This window comes from Martes martes (genome assembly GCF_963455335.1).
Source record: "Martes martes genome assembly, chromosome: 7".
NCBI lineage: Eukaryota > Metazoa > Chordata > Mammalia > Carnivora > Mustelidae > Martes > Martes martes.
The window spans coordinates 25,924,412-25,948,190 of NC_137894.1; the positions used below are offsets into that span (position 1 = coordinate 25,924,412).

Consider the following 23,779-nt stretch of genomic DNA (forward strand, 5'->3'; position numbering starts at 1 on the left):
CAATGCTCCACAAAAGAACATTTAATAAACATTGACTGAAACCCTAGAGTCCTGTGCAGTGTGCAGAACAGGGTGCATTAACCACACTTTTGTATAATCACTGGAAATAGCATGTACCACCGTCAAAACTGAAGATTATTATTCTAAATGTTAAATATGTAAAATATTATTTAAAAAACACTTATGACCTTCTTACAAGTCAAATTTCTGTCCTTGTAAATTTTTTAGAAGATTTTATTTATTTGAGAGAGATAGAGAGAGCACAAGTGGAGGGAGGGGCAGAGGGAAAGGGAGAGCTTTCTGCTCTCATCTGAGCAGAGAGCCCAATGCAGGGCTTGATCCCAGGACCCTGGAATCATGACCTGAACTGAAGGCAGACGCCTAACTGACTGAGACACTTAGGCACCCTGCACTTGTAATTGATGACTTAAAAACAGAGGAAAAAACATAAATGGATAAAATACAATTTTACACAATTTAAACAACTAAAAAATTAGGAGACTAACAAATTCTAAACCTTTTGTCAAGATACAGTTTATTTTTTTTAACACATAAAATATTTCCTTACAAACTGTCTTCCTTTTCCAAAGGAGAATATGTATTTGGAGAGTATACAATTTGAATGCTGATTATTTTAACATGAAAAGTGATTACATGAAAAAACTCTAGAAGGCCTCAGGAAAGTGACAGTTAAATAGTATAAGCCATTTGGGTAAAATACTGCATTTGTGTCTTTTCTTACAGAGCATAGCAAGATGTGTTTTGAAATATACATATTTTCCCGTAGTGGAATCTTTAGTAAGTTATTTTGTATTTCCCATGATTTTCCAGCATTCACCTGAGTGAATATGGATGCTAAAATTCTCCACTCCAGAGCACCCCCATGATGAGCACCTTTTCTTCTCCCAAGAGTGGTCTTGGGTGTTTTTCTACTGATGCTGGTGATGGGTCAAGTTTCCTTTACTCTTCAAATGATGTGTATCTATTAATTCCATCCCATCACGACATGAGCAACAAGGAGGTAGCACATCCCAACTGTGCAGGAGACGACCATCATTGGGAAGCCCAACCTGAAAAGCAAAGAAAAGTGGATTGTGGTGTCTGGTATCTCATAAGTACTGTGAGATCTAGACTCATTATTACATTTGTTATTGCATCATTATATTTGTCACGATTTAGGAGCTTTCTGTATCTGTAAAGGCAATTACTTCTTATTTCTAGAAATTGAAAAGTTGGTTTTAGCCTAGATGGTATGGATGCATGCCTTCATTAGATATCCACCAATACATCACATTTTGAGATGTGCTTACAATTTTTGCAAATGTTAGTTGACATTTTATAGCCTCATCTTATTCATCTATAACATTAGAGTGTTGATATTGATAATGACATTTACAACTGCCAATATCATGTAACTGGACCATTATTTAAATCTCTGCTTCATCTTCCAATTGTCCTTCTGAGAAAACTGGTTTCCCAGAAAGGTCATATTTCCACAGACTCTGGAAGTTTGTAATGCTTAAAAGTGAAGAGAGCTTCAGAGGTAGGATTGGGAAATAATATCTTGTCTTAGGAAGGGAAGATGTGAGTGTAGATAGGCACAAATACAAAAGAAGTCATAAAAAGAAGTCATAAAAAGATGAAAGTTCCCCTCACTATATGCCTCCCATAATATACTTGTATTCCCACAAACCCCTATCCTGACTAATAAATCCCAGTCAATTCCCACTTGGCATTTGGAACTCATGCTTTGAAGACATTGCTTAGTGGTTCATTGTCACTGAGGGAAGTTACTGCAAAGATTGAAGTTTTTGTCTTGAAAAGGCTTAAAAAATCACTGGTAAGAGCCTAGTGTGTGATAATGACAAGAATTTTGACGTTCTTCCTTTCCCTGACCATGGCATGAGGAGTGGCTACTCAGAAAGAGTCACAGCAAGGCTCTCTTCACAGAGCTGTAATTTAAACACAGAAACTACATCCACAAGTGAAATAGTTTCTTAAATTCCAAGCCAGAATTGGACATTTCAGGAAGGGGGTAGCTGCTGCTGCTTCTTTTTTAAAAAATGTTTATTTATTTGACAGGGAGAGAGAGAGATTACAAGCAAGCGGAGCAGCAGTCAGAGAGAGACGGAGAAGCAGGCTCCCTGCAGCGCAGGGAGTCCAATGCAGGGCTTGATCCCAGGATCCTGGGATCATGACCTGAACTGAAGGCAGACGCTTAACCAACTGGGCTACCCAGGTGCCCCAAGGAGGTGGTAGCTTCTATTCTGACATTTCTTTTACAAAACAGAAAACCTAAACAACGTGTTTTACTAAGATTATCTAGATTTCTTGAGATTAATAAACTTGGTGGTGGTTGTTGTTTTAAAATACCTAGACATGTTTGCAATAAGTCAACCCTGATCATTGAATTCTGGAAAAATACACGCCAGGAACAGTGTCTGGTCAACTCCAAGCATCACAGATATCATCACAAACTTTCATACAAATGCAAACCTTTCTTCACACTGTGACAGATTGTGTTAAATTACATCAGTGTTAAGTAAGATGCTGAACACGTCAACCTGGGTGCTGGGACATCTGGTATGTTTCAGAGGCAAATCTGCCTTGCAAGTGATGGATCCCACAAAAAGAAGACATTATGCTTGGGGAGTCCAAACCCAGAGGAAGCTCCCTGTAGATGGTTCTGCTGTGCTTCCAACTAAGAGTTACTGGTGTCTCAGAGATAACACTGATCCCAAGAAGGAGCATCATCTGGGGATCTGACACCATCGGAAAAATGACTGTTCACTTAGTATCTAGACAACAAGTAAATCCTCACACAGATGACCACATCAACGGCTTATATCACCTTTCAAGACTGGTATCATTGCACCCACTGTATAGATGGAATTTGGAAAAGGAAGCAAATTTATCCAGGTCACTTGTGTAATCTGTTATGGTGTAGACATTCAAACCCATTCAATCTAACTCTAAAGTCCATGTTCATAATCACTATACATTCTGCTTCCCTGTGGGTATAAATAAACTATAAAATGATAGTATACCACTCAGAAATAAGTGACTTACTGAACATCTGCTATACCTTAAGGGTTTCATAGAGACAGATATTGACATTTCCCAAACACAATAAGGTAGGTCGTACATATCATCCCTATTTTATAGACAAAGAAACTGAAGCTTAAATATATTAAGGAATTTTACAAAGTATACCACCACCATGATGCCGATGATATTTTGGAATATTTTTCTGGCTTCAAAACCTGCATGCATTCCCACCACCACACATTAGTTAAGGGCCCTGCTCTTGTCCAGCTGCATGATCTTGGGACATCTCCATGACTCAATTTCTTCATTTTTGAAATGGAAATAACAGTACTTACTTACCGAGGTTATTATGAGGATTATATGAGTTCATCCCTATAAATGCCTTAGACCAGTGTCTGGTCACATAATGAGCCACCAGAGCAAGATTGACAAGATACTTCTTTGAGTCCATTTAACATGACAGTGAGTCTCAGACACAATATTCAGGACTACAAAGGAGACATTTTAGTATTTGCTGAACTTCAGGAGACTCCATCAGTCTAAGCCTATCCTAATACCACCTACAGTGCCTTAAATAAGGAACCCCAGAGGGTACAAACTCCAGCCTAACCAGTGGGAGAAGAGAGATGGAGACAGAGACAAAAGCAGAAACAGAGAAAAACAGAGAGACAGGTGAGAGATATAGAAAAAGAGAGAGAAGGGAAAAAAAGGAAAGGGAAGAGGGAGGAAGGTAAAGAAGGGAGAGATGGAGAAACAGAGAGAAAGAGAGAGAAGAGAATTCACATCAGATGCCAGGTCTATTATTTTAGATTCCGGCTCCATCATTGGTTAGTTAAGTTATGACATGCCAAAGTCATAATAATACTCACAAAGATATTTGCATGTACCATAAGATCTCTCAACCTATAAACTTGCATACAGTAAGGATTCTATGAATGAAAAATGTGCTTTCCCAGTCCAAAGAGAACTCACTTAAGTAAATCACCCATTTCTACAGATCAAGAAACAATAAACTATAGCCCCCAGGCTAATACTGGCCCACTGCCTGTTTTGGTAAATAAAGTTTTATTGGAACACATTCTCTCCCATTCATTTACTTATCAATGGCTGCTCTACCATCTAAGGTGGCTGTGTCTGGCACAGCACAGTAGAGTTGAGTAGTTGCAACAGAAACCATGTGGTCCACAAAGCCTGAAATGTATACTATCTGACCCTTTACAAAAAATATTTGCCACCCCCTATTATAAAAAAAAAAGACAGTCTTAAGAAGGTGAAGAAAAGTGTCATCTTCTTGTCAACTCCTACTCAAAATAAAAGGTAGTCCCAGACCACCAACCAACAGAAAAGTACTATGAGTCACTATGTAATTTCAAATTTCTTGTACCACATATTCAAAAAACAGCAAAAGAAAACAAATGAAATTATATTTAATAATATATTTTATTGGGGCGCCTGGGTGGCTCAGTGGGTTAAAGCCGCTGCCTTCGGCTCAGGTCATGATCCCAGTGTCCTGGGATCGAGCCCCGCATCGGGCTCTCTGCTCAGCAGGGAGCCTGCTTCCTCCCTTCTCTCTCTGCCTGCCTCTCTGCTTACTTGTGATCTGTCTGTCAAATAGATAAATAAAATCTTTAAAAAAAAAAATAAATAAAAATAAAAAAAAAAAATGTTTAAAAAAAAAAAAATAATATATTTTATTTATTCCAACATATCCAAATTATTATTTTAACATATAATCAACATAAAATTCCTAATGGAATATTTTGCATTCGTTTTTGTATACTTAATTTTCAAAATCCAGTGTAGGTTTTCTATTTACAAGATACCTTACTTTGACTTGCCACATTTCAAGGCTCAATTGTGTCAAAGTGACTGGGGGCTGTGCAGTCCAATGCAGCTCTAGGAGCATCATGATTTCTGGCTGAAAACATGTGAAAAGGCAGGTTTAAGACCTTGAGTTGAGGCAGGGGATGCTAGCTCTAGATGGAGTTTTTGGAGAGGATACGCTGGAGCAAGGCCTTCTCAGAGAAAGCAGGTTCAGACAGCCTGACAGAGTCTCTGCCACCCTCTCTGTACATCTCCCCCAGAGGAGCAAGCTCATCAGGGCGACCTTTTCCTTATACATTTTGGAAGTCAAACATAGACACAAAGAATCCTCTAAGGTTAGGATCAAGACAAATGATGAAGCTGTTTATTGGCAATTTGAAGACAACACTGACAACAGTGACTACACACCTAAGTATCTGATGGGTAAAGACAAGGGTGGGGCACCTCTTTCATTAGAAACTGCTAATGCTGGCATGTTCCTTCTTGGGGTGAGCCCCTGCTGCTTTTTCCTGTGGGAGTATGGTTAGCTTGATCGGTGTTTCAATGTTTCACTCACTGCCCAGGCTGGAGTCTGCTGGAAGGAGATTTATTTGAAGAAAGGGCAGTAATGACTTCCTGTCACTGCCAGGAGTTCTCTGCATATACACATTTATGCTCTACATTTACCAAGAGCAGTTCCATTTCCCAGAAGATCCATTTGTCTTGCTCCCCAAGCCTCTCAGAAAAGTAGTACCTTCACCAAAAGGCTTAGGGAAAGCAAATTTGCTCAAAATCCAGCATCACATCATGCTTTCATTTCCCTCTGGGATTATTTTTAATCTATGCTGGCTCCAAACATCACGTTCTGTTACAAAAGACAAAAACACTTGAATGTCAAAGCACAAATCAAGATGCAAAATGTCAGATGGATGCCCAGACCAATGCATTCCGTTTTAGGTTAAAAACATCACTGTGATGACACACAGTACTCCCAGGAACCGAAGCCTCCAAACTGCTGGGAAACAAGCTGCTCAGAACCATGCCACTTCCGATGGAGGTCAGGCATTGCACTGAGAGCAGAATTCCACACACTGAAGACAGGCCTCGTTTCAAAAGGAAATGTTTGTGAATGAAGTCTCCTACTTGAGTTTTAGACTGAAACCATTCTTCCTATCTATTTTTCCTTTCCAAAAGGCTTTATAACATACCGTGATTATAGATCTTAATCAAAAGTCATTTCATTGTTTTCTTTCTACAAAGGATATGCATGTTTCTCAGCAGAACAGCTTCAGCTTCTACAGGACTGTGGGAACTTATCACAGGATGTACAGCTTGCCCCACCGTCCACAGACCCTGGATACTTTGAGAGCCATACTCTTCAGTCCCTTAAACTGTCCTCATGTCATTCAGGGCCTCAGGACATGAATTGTTTTCTCATCCTCAGCCACCATTTGAAATTTGAACAGCCTCATACCTCATGTCCTAGATCTCTCCAGGCGACAACTAGCTAATCCATTTCATGAAGAAAGGCTGAATGAACTTCCTGCATCCTGGAAATAAAGCCCCATCATTATATTTCCCACAGTTCTTGGTGAGGTAGAAGGTAGTGACCCAAAAGGAGAGCTACAGAAGAGAGAAGGCACATCTAAGTTAGGAGGGGATCTTATGGTATTTTCAGAGTGTTCCCCATCATATTGTGTTGGTGATGAGCTGCCAGCAGCAGAGCTCACATAGCTAAAGACTAGAAAGAATGACAGAGGAACAAATAGAAATCATAGTAAGGAGCAAAGCATCAAAGTAAAAAGGCAAAACTTAGAGGAAAAAAGGCAGGTGGCAATGAAATTTTTGAAATTGTAAAAATTTGCTTTTGTCCCCATCAGAATAGACTCAAGTTTGCATGGTTTCTTTTTCATGTGTTCAAACTTATGACACGTATGTACCATCTTTATAGCAAGCAAAAGAGAAAGAATTTGAGAAAATTGTGTCTTGTTCTTTCTCCTTCTGAAAAAAAAAGCATTTTCATTACATACTTTGTGCCCACCTCTGCTAGCTCCCTCTGTCTCTTGACCAGTACCAGTGCTCTTGGGCCATCTGTAGAGCTGGGACTCTTCTCTCTCCCTCCATGATATCTGCAGCCAGCCAGTCTCTCCCTTCCATGTTGGAGAACCCCTTTACCCATTGAGGGTCTCCATTGAACATAAATGGAAAGTCAGAAAGTCCTGCAAATACTTGGCATCATATGAAGACACCTTATCAATGTTTTGTTCAATACATTTGCTGAAACTTCCTGGCTCCTCCCATATTCCCATATTTGGAATACGACCTTCCTCTGACTTTTATTTTTTAATTGAATTCCAGTGTAATTGACATACAATGTTGTATTAAGTTCAGGTATGTAATATAGTGATTCAACAATTCTATATAGTATTCAGTGCTCATCATGGTAAGTGTACTCTCAATCCCCTTCACTTATTTCATCCATCCCCCACACCCACTTCCGCTCTGGTAATCATTAGTTTGTTCTCTATAGTTAAGAGTCTATTTTGGGTTTGTCTCTCTTTCTTTTCCTTTGTTCATTTATTTTGTTTCTTGAATTCTACATGAGTGAAATCATATGGTATTTGTCTTTCTCTGCTTGACATATTTCACTTAATATTGTACTCTCTAGCTCTGTCCATATTATTATAAATGACAAGACTTCATTCTTTTTATGGCTGAATAATATTCCATTGTATGTATATACCCCATCTTATTTATCCATTCATCTGTTGATGAACAGGCTGTGTCTATAATGTGGCTATTGAAAATGGTGCAGCAATAAACATAGGGTTTCATGAATCCCTTCTGACTTTTTAAAGAACATCATATTTAGCTGAGTTAAATAGCAGCAACATTCCTCATCTACACCCAGCAAGCCTTTATCTTTACCTTTCTTTTTTCCCTCTATTGAGTATTGGACTCAAACTTTGGATTTAATCTCTTTGGCCCTCCTCTAAGAACTTTGTTCACCAAGTCCTTTCTTCTTTCATACCTTTAATGCCTCCTTTTGACTGACATCTTCTTCTACCCTATAAACACCTGCAGATCTTCCTTTGTTAGAAATAATTGTTCTTCTCCTCACTCCAACCCCTCTAAAATTACTTAATGCCTTTGTTACTTACATTGCACTCTTTGTTGGATAATACCTGGGTGAGATAAAGAGAAATAATAGGCACTCTCTGCCTATAAGTAGCCCACAGTGAAAGGAGCAAATAGAAAATCAAATTTGCAACACAATGTAGTGAGTACTAAACAAAGGCCCATACTCAAGATTGTGAAGGAAAGCACCAAAAGCAAGTAACTCCTTTACCTGGTGGTGCCCAACTGTTGGTGTAAGGGGCTGAGCAGAAAGAGGAGGTTTGTAAGAAAAATGACTTTTAAGTCTGTTGTTCAACAGAAAATGGGAATTGAACAGCCAAAGAGGAGGAGAATGGACATGAGAAATTTCAAAGAGAGCATCCATATGAACCTACTACTTAAAATAACCTTGATGATTTATATTTTTCCTGAGAAACATTAATTTTATAAAACTCTTTTATTAGCACATTTATATAATATCCTAATATAATTTTAATGTTTATCTCTGTAGCTTTATTCCCTTTGTACCTAATTTTTGTATTCATTATTTTTCTCGATTAATGCCAAAGCTTTATTTATAACATCAAAAACATTAAAAAAAAAATCACCTCTTGACTTATCAGTTCCACTGTTTAGTTTTCTTGTGTGTGGGGGGGGGGTCTTTTTGTTTGTTTTTATTTAAATTCCAGTTAGTTAACATACAGTGTAATATTAGTTTCAGGTGTTGAATTTACTGATTTAACACTTAACGTATAACACCTGGTGCTCATCACAAGCACACTCCTAATACCCGCCACCTATTTCCCCCATCCCCCACTCACGTTTCCTCAAACCATCGATTTGTTCTCTATAGTTAAGAGTCTATTTCCTGATTTGCCTCTCTCTCTTTTTCTCCCATGATCATTTGTTTTGTTTCTTAAACAATCATTCAGCTGCCAGTAAATCATAGGGGTGGGGGCCACACAAAGCCTGCTGGTGTGAATTGAATTTGCTGCATACCTTCAACAAATAGCCAACCTCCTGAGTTTAATCTTCCCATAAAATAATATTTTCTGAAAAGAAATGTAAATATAGTGTATACAGCAATGATTAAGGTCTAGTACTGTATAAATGTTCTTGCAATAGTGAATACTATCATTGTTTTTGTTACTACTACCAAAATTCTGTTAGTATAATCACTAGTACTTCTATTATTATTATTATTACTCCTTTTGATTTATCTTTTGTAAAGTGGATCATCCTTTTCCTCTTATTTTTAATTTACAATGCAATGCAAATCAATCATGGTAGTCAGAGACAGTGGTTTTTAAATATCCAGTTATTAAATCATGAAGATTGTCTTCACAGCTTAATATACAATGGATTTTTGTAGCTGTTTTGTGGACTCTTGAAATGAAGGCATATTCTCCATAGAAAAGAGAATTATATATCTAATATTTCAATTCTCAGAAATGGATAGTGTCACATGAAAGGCTTCATTACCAATGAAGTTTACATTAATTTCTCCTTTCACTTCTGACTGAACTTATATGGACATTTTGATGCTATTATTTCTGGAAGTTAGAAACTATTATATTGGCTGTCCTACTGGATTTTTTAAAGACTTCTATATTTTATATTACACGTTTCTACCTTTATTTTTTTATTATGTTATGTTAGTCACCATACAGTTCATCATTAGTTTTTGATGTAGTGTTCCATGATTCATTGTTTGCATATAACAGCCAATGCTCCATGCAATACATGCCCTCTTTAATAGCCATCACTAGGTTAACCCATCCTCCCTTCCCCTTCCCCTCAAAAACTCACAGTTTGATTATAAGAGTCCATAGTCTCTTATGGCTCATCTCCCCCTCTGATTTCCTTCCCCTTCATTTTTCCCTTCCTTCTCCTAATGCCCTCCATGCTATTCCTTATGTTCCACAAATAAGTGAAACCATATGATAATTTACTTTCTCTGTACTGACATATTTCACTTAGCATAATCTCCTCCAGCCCTATCCACATTGATGCAAAAGTGGGGTATTCATCTTTTGTGAAGGCTGAGTAATATTCCATTGTATACATGGACCACATCTTCTTTATCCATTCATCTGTTGAAGGACATCTCAGCTCCTTCCACAGTTTTGCTATTGTGGACATTGCTGCTATGAACATTGGGGTGCGTATGGCCCTTCTTTTCATGACATGTGTATCTTTGGGGTAAATACTCAGTAGTGCAATTGCTGAATCATAGGGTAGCTCTATTTTTATCTTTTTGAGGAACCTCCACAGTTTTCCAAAGTGGCTGTACCAATTTGCATTCCCATCAACCAAAGAAAGGCTCTCGGCCTTTCCCTTAAGGTCACAAACACAACAAGGATGCCCAAACTTGCCACTGTTGTTCAACATAGTACCAGAAGTCCTAGCAAAAGCAATCAGACAACAAAAAGAAATAAAAGATATTCAAATTGGCACAGAGGAAGACAAACTCTCTCTCTTTACAGATGACATGGTACTTTATGTGAAAAACCCTAAAGACTTCACCCCCACATTACTAGAACTCATACAGGAATTCAGCAAAGTGGCAGGATATATAATCAACTCGCAGAAATCAGTTGTATTTATATACACTAACAATGAGATAGAAGAAAGAGAAATTAAAGAATTGATTCCATTTACAATAGCACCAAAAGCCATAAGATACCTTGGAATAAACCTAACCAAAGAGGTAAAGGATCTATACTCAAGGAACTACAGAACACTAGTGAAAGAAATTGAAGAAAACACAAAGAGATGGAAAAATATTCCATGTTCATGGATCAGAAGGATAAACATTATTAAAATGTCTATGCTTCCCAGAGCAATCTATACTTTCAAAACCATCCTGATCCAAACACCGGTGGCATTTTCAAAGTGCTGGAATAAACAATCCTAAAATTTGTATGGAACCAGAAAAGACCCCAATTGCCAAGGAAATTTTGAAAAATGAAAACAATGCTGGTGATATCACATTACTTCATTTCAAGCTGTATTGCAAAGCTGTGATCACCAAGACAGCATGGTGCTGGCACAAAAACAGGCATATAGACCAATGGAACAGAATAGGCAGTCCAGATATGGATCCTCACCTCTATGGTCAAATAATCTTCGACAAAGCAGGAAAAAATATCCAATGGAAAAAAGACAACCTCTTCAATAAACGGTGCTTGGAAAATAAAACAGTTATAAACAGAAGAATGAAACTGGAGCATTCCCTTACACCATATACAAGGATAAACTCAAAATGGATGAAAGACCTCAATGTGAGAAAGGAATCCATCAAAATCCTAGAGAAGAACATGTGCAGTAACCTCTTTGACATTGGCCACAGGAACTTCTTTCAAGACACATCTCCAAAGGCAAAGGAAACAAAAGCGAAAATGAACTTTCGGGATTTCCTCAAGGTAAAAAGCTTCTGCACAGCAAACAAAACAGTCAAAACCAAACCAAAACAAAACAAAACAAAAACAAACAAACAAACAAAAAAAAACCATACAAAAACAAAAAAAAACAAAGAGGCAACCCACGGAATGGGAGAAGTTTCCAAATGACACTGTAGACAAAGGGCAGATATCCAAGATTTATAAAGAACTTCTCAAACTCAACATCTAAGAAACAAATACTCAGTTCAAAAAATGGGCAGGAGACATGAACAGACACTTCTCAAAAGACATACAAATTGCTAACAGACACATGAAAAAATATTCATCATCAATAGCCATCAGGGAAATTAAAATCAAAACCACATTGAGATACCACCTTACACCAGTTAGAATGGCAGAAATTGACAAGACAGGAAACAACAAATGTTGGAGAGGAAACATTGAGAATGATATTCACTGTGGGTTTTTCACAGATGGATTTTATGAAATTGAGGAATGTTCCCTCTACCCCTATACTCTGAATATTTTAATTGGGAAAGGATGCTGTATTTTGTCAAATGCTTTTTCTGCACCAATTGAGAGGACCCATGTGTTTCTTCTCTCTTCTCTTATTAGTATATTCTATCACATTGATTGATTTGTGAATGTTGAACCACCCTTGCATCCCAGCAATAAATTGTCATTGTAGATAACCCTTTCAATGTACTGTTGGAGCCTATTAGCTAGGATCCTGTTGAGAATTTTGTTGAGAAATTAGGCATCCATAGTGGTCTGAAATGGTCCTTTTTGATAGGGACTTTGCCTGGTTTGGGGATCAAGGTAATGCTAGCCTCATAGAATGAGTCTGGAAGTTTCCTTCTGCTTCTATTTTTTGAAACAGGTTCAGGAAAGTAAGCATGATTTCTTTGAATGTTTGGTGGAATTGCCCAGGGAATCCATCAGGTCCTGGACTCTTGTTTTTTGGAGGTTTTTGATCACATCACTGGTTCAATCTCATTACTGGTTATTGGTCCATTCAGATTATTAATTTCTTCCTGTTTCAGTCTTGGTAGTTTATAGGTGTCCAGGAATGCATGCATTTCTTCCAGGTTGCTTAATTCATTGGCATATAGTGGTTGATAATAATTTCTGATGACTGTTTCTATTTCCTTTGTGTTAGTCATGATCTCTCCCCTTTCATTCACAATTTTATTAATTTGGGTCCTCTCTCTTTTCTTTTGGATAAATCTGGCCAGTGGTTTATTGATCTTATTAATTCTTTCAAAGAACCAGCTTCTAGTTTTGTTGATGTGTCCTACTGTATTTCTGGTTCCTAACTCAATGATCTCTGCTCTCATCTTAATTATTTCCCTTCCCGTGCATGGGGCAGACTTAATTTGTTGTTGATTCTCCAGTCCTTTGAGATGTAAAGAGAATTTGTGTATTCTGGATTTTTTTTCTTTTCTTTCTTTCTTTCTTTCTTTCTTTTTTTTTTTATTTTTTTATTTTTTTTTATTTTTTTTTTTTTTGAGTGAGGCTTAGATGGTTATGCATTTCCCACTTAGGACCACTTTTGCCGAATCGCATGGGTTTTGGACCAATGTGTTTTCTTTCTCACTGGTTTCCATGAATTGTTTAAGTTCTTCTTTGATTTCCTGGTTGATTCAAACATTCTTGAGCAAGGTGTTCTTTAACTTCCAAGTATTTAAATTTCTTCCAAATTTTTTCTTGTGGAAAGTGCTTTCAAAGCACTGTGTTCTGAGAATTTGCAGGGAAAAATCTCAATCTTTTGGGATCAGTTGAGACCTGATTCATGACCCAGTATGTGGTCTATTCTGGAGAAAGTTCCACGTTTGCTTGAGAAGAATGAGTATTCTTTTGTACTAGGGAGGAATGTTCTTTATGTATGTATCTATGAGGTCCCTTTGTTCCAGGGTGTCATTCAAAGCTCATGTTTCTTTTTGATTTTCTGCTTAGTTGATCTGTCTATTGTTGAGAGTGGAGTGGTGAGGTCTCCTACAATTAATGTACTGTTATCAATATGTCTTTATTTTGGTTAACAGTTGGCTTATGTAGTTGGCCACTCCCATTTGGGGGTATAGATATTTACAATTGTTAGATATTCTTGTTGGATAAACCCTTTAAGAAAGATATAGTGTCCCTCTGTATCTCTAACTACAAAATTTAGCTTAAAATCTAATTTGTCTGATATGAGAATTGCTATCCCAGCTTTCTTTTGGGTCCATTGACATAAAAGAGTCCATTCCTTCACTTTCAGTCTGGATGTATCCTTAGGTTCAAAATGAGCCTCTTAAGACAGCATATGGATGGGTCCTGCCTTTTTATCCAATCTGCAACCCTGTGCCATTTTATGGGAGCATTTAGGCAGCTCACGTTGAGAGTGATTAATGAAAGATAAGATTTTAATTGACATCATGTTGCTTGTGAAGTCCTTGTTTCTATGGATTATATCTGTATATCTCTGTTCTGGATCACTGTTGGAGTCCTTCTGCTTTCAGAGAATTCCCCTTAATGTTTCTTGCAGAGCCAGCTAGTGATCATGTATTCTTTTAGTTTCTGCTGGTCCTGGAAAATCTTTATCTCTCCATCCATTCCAAATGACAGCCTTGCCAGATAAAGTATTCTTGATGGCATGGTCTTCTCATTTAGTACCCTGAATATGTCTTGCCAGACCTCTCTGGCTTGCCAGATCTCTATAGGAAAGTCTGGTGTTATTCTGATGTTCCTCCCTCTGTAGGTAAGGAATCTCTTCCCCCTAGCTGCCCTTAAGATGGTTTCCTTGGTTCTGAGATTAGCAAGTTTTACTATTACTATTACATGCATACATATACAGGGCAGTGGTTTATTCTTCTTAACTTGGGAGGGGTCCTTTCTGCCTCTAGGACATGAATGCTTGTTTCATTTCCCAGATTAAGGAAGTTCCCAGCTATGGTTTGCTCAAATATATCTTCTAGTTCTCTCTGTCTCCACCCCCAATAATTCTGACCTGGAATGTTTCATGGCATCATCTATTTCTCTAATTCTGTTTTCATGGATTCTAAGCTGTTTTTTTCCAGACCTCCTCCTGTTCCTTCTTTTATATCAGTTTGTCTTCTAGATCACTAATTAGTTCTTTTGTCTCATTTACCCTAGCTGTTAGAGTATCTAGATTAGATTGTATCTCATTGATAGCATTTTTAAGTTCTACCAGATCAGCTTTCATCTCTGCCCTTAGAGAATCTATGTTGCCATTAATGGTGTCCTCTATCCCAGCTATTGTCTTCTATTTCTGACATCTTGCTTATATCTATATCCATTAGTTCTGTGACAGAGGCCACAGTCTCTGAATCTTTCCTGCGTTAGGGGTTCCTCCTTTTAGTCATTCTATTGATGGGTGGTTGAGGGAATGTGCAGAACCCAAATCACTGACCACAACCCAAGCAAGATGCACCTGTTTTATAGGGACCTTAGGGTTGTTGGCCTCTTGTTCTTCCAGCCTGTCTTCTGGGAGAGGGGCCTGCTACCCTGTTACTCAGGCAACCCTGTTTGAACAGAGTTACCCTGCCCCCTTTGGGGGGGATGGGCTCAGTGAAAACCGGTTTTGGGGGGCTTTTGTTCTCAGATGGCTTTCCCTGGTGGATTCCTGCATCTCTTCTGAGAGTCAAAGCAGAAGTGACTGTATACAAACCTCTGTCTCAGAACAGAGATTGCAGTCTGTTCTTCAATGTGCTCTCCAAGCCACACTGTCTCCATTTCTGTCTGTGCAGCTAAAAACCAGAGTGTCCTGGGTTGTGTACCCCATGGCAGCACTCCAAGCCCTTGCTTCCAGGTCCAGGCACATCTCTGCCTTTTGTGCTTCTAAAACCACCAGCTGCCCCCAATTCACATGCATGACCCCACAGCTCCAGGTTTCAGTCTGGAAGACTGCCCTAAATTCTTTCCTCTGACACTGCTATTCTGTGAGTCTGTGCCTGGTCTCCAGCGCAGGAGGCTTTTGTGCTGCAGTGGAGCAGGATCCTGGAGGACCACTCCCCCTTCCATTTAACTTCTGATATCTGCCCAGAGAATCACAGCTCCCCCCTTCACACCTGGAAACCAACCACCAGGGATATTCTTTTTGTAGAGATCTAGATATATCTTCTTACCTCTCAGGATGATATTGTGGGTATTCAGAGTGGTCTAGTAGATAACCCGCTCAATTCAGGGGACTGGTTGAAATAGGGCCCCTACCCCTCTGCCATCTTTGTAACCACTTAAGTGACTTTTCAATGTAGACTATCAGGTGAGGAAAATCTTTAAGCACAATTAATCTATTAAGTTTCCCCATTTTTTGGAATTCAGATTTCATTTTTTATTATTTTTTTTGTTCTATTTACTATTATTTTAGAGAGAGAGAGCACATGGGAGTAGGGATAGAGAGAGGAAGAGCAAGAGGGGGAGAAAGAATCCCAAGCACACTCTACTCCCAGAATGGAGCCCAACATGGGGCTCAGTCTCACAACTCTGAGACCATGACTTGAGCCAAAATCAAGTCAGATGCCTAACCAACTAAGCTACCCAGATATCCCCCAGAGCTCCTTTTCTTTTTTTAAACCAATTCAGGTGTATCAAGATTACAATGGCACTGGGGATACATAATTTCATCAGTTAATGTTAGTTTTTAGCATCAACTTTTTCCCGAATCTGAAACCACTTAAGGCCATTAGACCTTCTAAAATCCAAATGGCTTTTCTTTCTAGTTTTACAACATTGTGTTCAACAGAGATCTTACCAGGCAGTATACATTTTTCTGTGTTCTGACTTAACACATATGCACCAGAAGAACCCAACCATAGAAAGAATGGGGAAAAGGAGGAAAGACCCATGTGAGAGGCTTTGTTTTGACAAGGCATCTGGGAGGTTTTGGGCTGATTAGATACTAAATAAGTCATGATGTGCACCTTTTCTACAGCACCCCACATAGGAGGAGAGCCCTAGGGTATCTATTTTTAGAATTATAATGTTCAACTTATATCTGTTTAAAATTGTATGTCATGTAGGAAAAAATATGTCACACCAGAGTCATTGTATGACAGAAAAGAAAACCTGTTGGAAATTTCCCAGAACTCTCACCAAGACATCCTCATACATAGAAGCAAGTAAACACTGAGGAAGAGAAAAGTTATAGCAACTCCAGAGGGAGAGCCAGCTATTACCTGGGAAAAGCAGTCACAGAGACTGAAACTCACAGTTCAGGGAAAGGGGATTCAGGAGTTTCTATGTCAATAGAAAGCTGCAAATTTGGCTCCTTGCAGGAAGAGAAAGGAAAGAAAACCAGCAGGAATTTCACTTAAGTATTATATCCCATTGTTTTATGAGTTTTTTATTCTTCCTTTATTTTTTACAACAACCTGGATATTATTAGATAGCATTATCCCTACATTACAGAAAAAAAAAAAGACTGAGGCTCAAATACAATGCAAAAACAGAAAGCAGAGACAGAAATCATTCAGACTGTTAAACACTAAGTCTCTGGGGGTTTCCTTCAGTACTTAACAGAATGCATTAACACAGAATTAGAGAGAATATGGTTGAAAACAGAGTCCTTATCTAAAAGGGATTTAAAAATATTTCTGACTGCACCATCCACCCCAACTGCATTCAGGGAAGTGCTGTATCAAAATGACCAGTCTCTTCATTCCCAGAAAAATAGGAGAAAGTGAACTATGACCTCTGCGATCCTTTCTGCTAGGCCACCTCCTGCTTCCTGGTGCTCAAGCCCTATCTGTTTCAGTCTGTTCTGGCTGTACCCAGAGGCTGCTACTATTCTTTCCCTCATCTCCAGCCACATTCGGCCACCTAAACATCCTGTTCTGGATGAAGGGCTCTAGCTTACTGCAAGGGAGCTCCGTTACCCATCAGAACAGCATATGCTGCCCATGCAGCCGATAAAAGCTCCCTGTGCTACAGTTCTAAGGCTTCCAGAGATAGGTACCATACCTGACTACCCTGCTTCCAACATGGGCTCATTTGCATGTCTCCAAATGTTATTCAAAATGAAATTCCAAGGTCAAATACATTTGAGAAACACTGGCTAAAAAATAGCACAGGTCACTGATGTAATTAACTACAGAGCTCCTTGAAATCCAATATTCTAATGTGGGCTGTGGTTCTCCAAGGGTTGGGTGTATTATGCAGTGTTTCCAAAATGATTTGACCTGGAAACCCTCTTTCTTGAGTTACTTCAAGGGAACAGTGCTCTGCGGGATATCCTTTAAAGAGGAATAGGGATAAATAAAGTTCTAGGACCAAGAATTAGGGAAATATCAAGACCCAAAACCTATTTTAGCTAACTCAGTTACAAAAAAGAGAAAGACCAAAAAGCCATATGTGTCTTTGTATAAAAGTATGAGGAAAAATGCTTAAGTTCTGGCCTAATTTAGAATGATTCTAACATTACATCAAAATACCTTCTCTACACCATTTTAAGGCAAATGTCTCCTTTCATAAATTTCAGTCAAGAAATACCAGACTGTGGCCATCAAACACATCTCCATCATTTTTTCAATGCTTTAATCTTAAACTGGACATTTACAGGATTTGAGAGATAGTTGCCTTGTGAAGCATTCCATCATGAGCTCTGATTGTTAAAAGTCTTCCCTTTCACTGAGTCAAAAAACCCACTTGTACTCATAGGTCCCATTTCTATTCCTTGCAGCAATATGGAAATATTTCTCTCAACTGTACCAAGTCCTCTTCATATTCTCTTTGCCAGTATATCTAGTTCCTTCAACTCTTTCTTAGATTAAACTCTTCTTAAATCCTTGCCCAGTCTCATTCTGTGAAAGAGGACTAGTTTTCAACGTCTCTCCTACTTCAGATATTTAAAGCAGACTATCCTCGTACCGCTTATGTAGAGTACCAACCTCAGAAAGTTGGCTTCACTATTATTTTGTCACGCAAAAACTACAATATTTTTTTACTTTTGCCATCACTTAGTACTGACTTCTTCAAATATCAGGAGATTTAACCTGTAATCCTTAAATCTATTTATTTATCATCTTTAAAAACTGCTTCATCCTTTCTTATATATCATATCAGAGAATAAGACAATTCTTAAAACCTTAAAAATAGCTTATAAGACATTAAAATTATAATAAATTTCTAGAATTGTAAAGTTAAAAAATAACTTTGGAGGTAACCTTGTCTAAAACTTCATTTTACACATGAAGAAACTAAAACATGAGTAGTAAAGGGATTTGCTATAGTCAATTCTTTTAATACATGTTTTTGAGCATTTACCTAATGTGCTCAACACTATTCTATGGCTAAAGATACACTGCAGGGGGGGAAAAATTTTCTGCTCTATTGTGACTTACATTCTATTTTGACAAAGAATTGAGAGTTGAACCCAATTCTTTCTCTTGCTCAGTCTTTCTGTCTCTATCTTATCCTTTTTAATACAAAAATAGCTCTATAAAACTTTCATATATATAATGTCCAAAACTGATGAAAGAACATTTATATTTAAATTAAAGCTTAATTATTTCCAACAGGTCTCAAACTCCAAAATTTACCATTCCTTTTCCCCCAACTTTCCAAGTAACCCATTTTATGCCCATATAACCCTTGCCTTCAAGGTTTGTCAGTTCATATCTAATTAGGAAATGATGCTTTGTCTGCAGAGATGAGCCACCTTCCACAGACTGCAGGCAAAAATACCACTCTCCTTGGGGTTGGGTGTGCTCAGGTGAATACACATTCCTCACAGGATAGTGTGTAGGAACCACACTTGTAAAGTCTGTACCTGGAACTGGGATTGATGGGGCAATCTCAATGAGATGAAGTGAAAGGAAAAAGGATAGTTTGATCTTCCTGAGTACATGCTTCTGTAACAAAATGCAGCTGTTTAAAGAAGAAAAAAAAATGTGTGGAAAGTATCCAAAAGAACTTCATTAAAGTTATTTTCTAATGCAAGTTGAGAAGAAATCTATAACAAATTTAGTTATCAGGGACATACTAGAACTTTTGTATTTTTTAGTAAAAATTGAAAAACACAGCAAAATATTAACTCACAAAGAAGTTGACATTTATAAAAATAATCAATTATTTACACATCTTTTGCTTATAGTAAACTGGTACCCAACTATTCTATATAATAGGTGAAGAAAACATGTCAAAAAATGGGCAGAAGACATGAACAGACACTTCTCCAATGAAGACATACAAATGGCTAGCAAGCATCATGATAATGATGATGGCATCATTAGCCATTGGGGAAATTCAAATCAAAACCACATGCACACCAGTTAGAATAGCAAAGATTAACAAGGCAGGAAACAACAAATTTGTTGGCGAGGATGTGGAGAAAAGGGAACCCTCTTCCACTGTTGGTGGGAATGCAAGTTGGTGCAGTCACTTTGGAAAACAGTGTGGAGATTCCTCAAAAAATAAAAATAGGGCTAACCTATGATCTGGCAATTGCACTACTGGGTATTTACCCCAAAGACACAGATGTAGTGAAAAGAAGGGTCATATGTACCCCAATGTTCATAGCAACAATGTCCACAATCACCAAACTATAGAAAGAGCCAAAATGCTCTTTAACAGGTGAATAGATAAAGAAGATATGATCCATATATACAATGGAATATTACTCAGCCATCAGAAAGGATGAATATCCAACTTTTCATCAACATGGATGGCACTGGAGGAGATTATGCTGACTGAAATAAGTCAAGGAGAGAAGGTCAATTATCTCATGGTTTCACTTACTTGTGGAACATAAGGAATAACATGAAGGACATTAGGAGAAGGAAAGGAAAAGTGAACTGGGGGAAATCAGAGGGGGAGACAAACCATGAGAGACTGTGGACTCTGAGAAACAAACTGAGGGTTTTAGAGGGGAGGGGAGTGGGAGATGGGTGATCCAGGTGTTGGATATTAAAGAGGGCATGTATTGCATGGAGCACCGGGTGTTGTACATAAACAATGAATCTTGGAACACTGCATCAAAAACCAATGATGTATTTTATGGTGACTAACATAACACCATAAAAAAAGAATTTTGTGCACAGTTAAAAAAAAGGGGGGGGGAGGAAAACCTCCCACAAATTAATTTGCAGACACTGCTGAATGGTCATGCCTTAGCAGAATGGGGACTGGAAAATGGTTGACCATGGTAGTCTTTGTGGCACCTAATTCAGCATCCTTCCTTTTCTTCTCCACTTCCTCATTCCCTTTCTCCCTGCTTTCCCTGAAAGTGCCACTGAGTGCCAATCTTTAAAGGTTTTTGTTTATTCACTTATTAATATATATTAGAAACCTACTATCCCTATAGGGACTGTAAAGTAAATAAGATAAATTTTGCCTTCAGTACCTCATAAATTTGTAAAAAAGACAGATCCATAAACAACTACTATAACACAATGTATATGTTAAATTATTCTTAACTGGTTCTGACTAAGCCTTGTTCATTAAATCACTCATCAGAATTTTACTATAGTGGCATCTAGGCTAGGTCTATGGGATTATAGGAAAATGTACACAGTGTTCTGGGTAGTATGAGGCATAAGTAATTATGTCTTAAATGGGACCAGTTAAAAAACACACCCTACTATGATGCACTATGAATATTTTATTCAGAAAGTATTGTTCCAACTGGACTTTAAACAATGAGTTGTTACTGGCACTCAGGGAGGATCTGGGTGAGCATTCCAGGCAAGAAGCACTGTGTGAACACAGGTCCCAAAACATAAAAGTGAAGGTCATTCTGGAAAATATATGTGAAGGTGAATTACTGAAATGTTATCAAGAGAGGATTCAGTCAGTTTTTGGAATTTGTTTCCCCACATTGTATACTTTGATTTAATGAATATATCAAAGTGACTCCCATCCTGGTAAGTTAAATTTCCATGCAAGACTTCCAGTTAGAGGAAAGCAAAAAGAACATCATTCTGAGTCATATAGCAGAAAAGATCCAGGCAAACTTCAAATCAAAAACTTCACAAACCTCCCTAGAGCTGAGATGTTGGAGCAGCTAACTAACCTGAAGTCTAAGGAAAAGCATGCACCTGCAAAGAGAGATGGAGAGTAATCACTTGCAGACACAGGCCAGCCAATATTACAAGCAACTTAGCCAACATCTTTCAACAAATTGGCAAAAGCATTGTGAAATAAAAGCATATGTGAAATAAAAACAAGAGAATATAGAAATCTTGGGGACTTCAGATAAAAGAGGAATGCAGTATCTTCATCATGGACCTCATTGAGTACTCACAGAAAAGACTGGCCAGGTCCTGAAAAATCATCCCTTGTGGTGCTGGCCTGGCAGAGACATCAGCACTTCCTGCTGGAAGGAATGACACCAGGCCCAGATTTTTATCCATAATCTCCTCAGGGACGAAAGCCTACAACTACAGGCCAAAGGCAGCAGCAAACACCATACTCCCATGGTACTGAGGAAAATCCATTTCAATCAGGGGAAAGGAACAGACATAAAGCCTTAAGTCCAGAAGGTGAGGCAAAAACAGTGTATGGAATGAGAAGCACAGCTTGGGAGGGGCAAGAATCTAAAAGGCCACAGAGCCAAGATTCAGAGACATAGTGCCTACTTGAGTAAAAAGTATGATGCAAATAACAAAGACACCCACTACACTCCTACCAGGTGAACAAGTGTTGTGCTACAAATAATAGTATTGTGCTTAAAAGCATGGAGAGAGATTCTCTGTAACTCAGTGCAAAGGAAAGACCTAAAAATGAGGAAGAAAAAGACATTGAAAAAAACTTTTTGACAAACCAATTCCCAATCGTAAACACAAGATAACACTAGAGGATTGAGAATTATGGCACCTGAAGGTGTTGAAGTAGCAAGACACACACCAAGTCAATTCGTGACCAGTCTGAGTCAAATATCCACATGAAAGACCTAACAGAAGAAAAGGTGTATTCATTTCCAGGCATAAATGAATATTTGCCTTAGTTTCTCTCATCCACCTTTCAACAAAAAATTTGAGACATATGAGTAAGCTAGAATAGAGCCAATATACTCTCAAGAGATAATGTAACTAATGAAGCCAGAGTCAGTCATAACATTTCCAGATTAGAAATTTTAAATAACTTAGTTTAACATGTTAAAGACTCTAATGGAAAATGTGAACAACATACAAAATCAATGGGTAATTTGAGAAGAAAGATAGAAATTATGAGAAAGATTCCAATGCAAATTGTAGAAATGAGAATCATATTAGCAAAAATGAAAAGTGCCTTGGACAGACTCATTAGCAGACATGACAAATCTGAGAAAGTAATTAGTGAATTTAAATACAGACCAACAAAAATTATACACACTGAAAAATGAAGAGAAAAAAGAAGAGGAAAAAACAATGCATCCGAGTATTGAGGGACAATATCAAATCATCTAATGTGTGTAACGAGAATCCTAAAAGTAGGGAAAGAAAAAAGAGAATGGGGCAGAAAAAAATAATATCCAGGAATTTCTAATGAAATCACATCACAAATCTAACAAGCATGGAAAACACCATGCTGAATAAATGTTAAAAAACAAAACAACCAAAGTCAAACCTTAGATGTATCATATTCAAACTGCTGAAAATCAAAGACAGAGAAATTGGCTAAGGTAGCCAGAGAAAAACCCACATTATGCACAGAAAAACAACCCCCCCCAAAAAATTATGGCAGAGCTCTTGCCAGACTATGCAACAAGAAGATGATGGGGAGGCATCTTTAGAGTGCTGGAAAGAAAAACATGTCTACATAAAATTCTATATGCAGCAAAAATATATATATTTCAAAAATAAGGGAGACCTGACAATTCCACAACTAGGAAGGTATACGAAAGAATTAAAAACAAGTATTCTAACAAATCCTATGTATGTTCACCTATGACTACAGAAGCACTATTTGCAAAAGCAAGAAGGTAGAAATAACAGAAATGTCCATCAATGCATGAATGGATAAATAAAACATTTGGTATATCTGTACAATGGAATTTCATTCTACTATTACAAAAAGAATGAAACAGAGCAAAATGGTGAACTAGGAAGCTCCTTGCCCTTTTTCCCACAGGAACATTAAATAAACAACTAAGAACTAGCCAAAATAACTTCAGAGGAGTTTTGGGAATCAGTCAAGGATCTACTGCAATAAAGCAAAAAACCAATCAAAAAACAAATCACCGCATTTGAAACAGTAAATAATTTTATGGTGTTTTTACTCACATTTGCCCTAAACCCTCCCTGGTATCAGACATTTTGGGAGAAGCAGTGGACCAATGCCTAGATCCCTTCCATAAACCTGAGAAAATAAAGAGGATAAAACTTGCAACATTTCCAACAAGTGCATGAGGGATTAGTCTCCTTTACCCCTACCTTGAAATTCAAATGGTCAAAAGAGGCACAGCTCTGGTTCCAGACTAGGGAAAACCACAG

At 38.0% G+C, this 23,779-nt stretch overlaps 1 protein-coding gene across 1 annotated transcript in view; it reads right to left on the reverse strand.

The window, feature by feature from the left end:
- Nucleotides 1–450: 450 nt before the first annotated feature.
- The window catches only part of OCA2 (OCA2 melanosomal transmembrane protein), a 392,247-nt gene continuing 368,918 nt past the window's right edge, over nt 451–23,779 (reverse strand). The window contains exon 23 of the mRNA XM_080808622.1: nt 451–1,070. Coding sequence (XP_080664748.1) covers nt 986–1,070 — 85 coding nt within the window. The 3' untranslated portion in view covers nt 451–985. The remainder of the gene's footprint in view (nt 1,071–23,779) is intronic.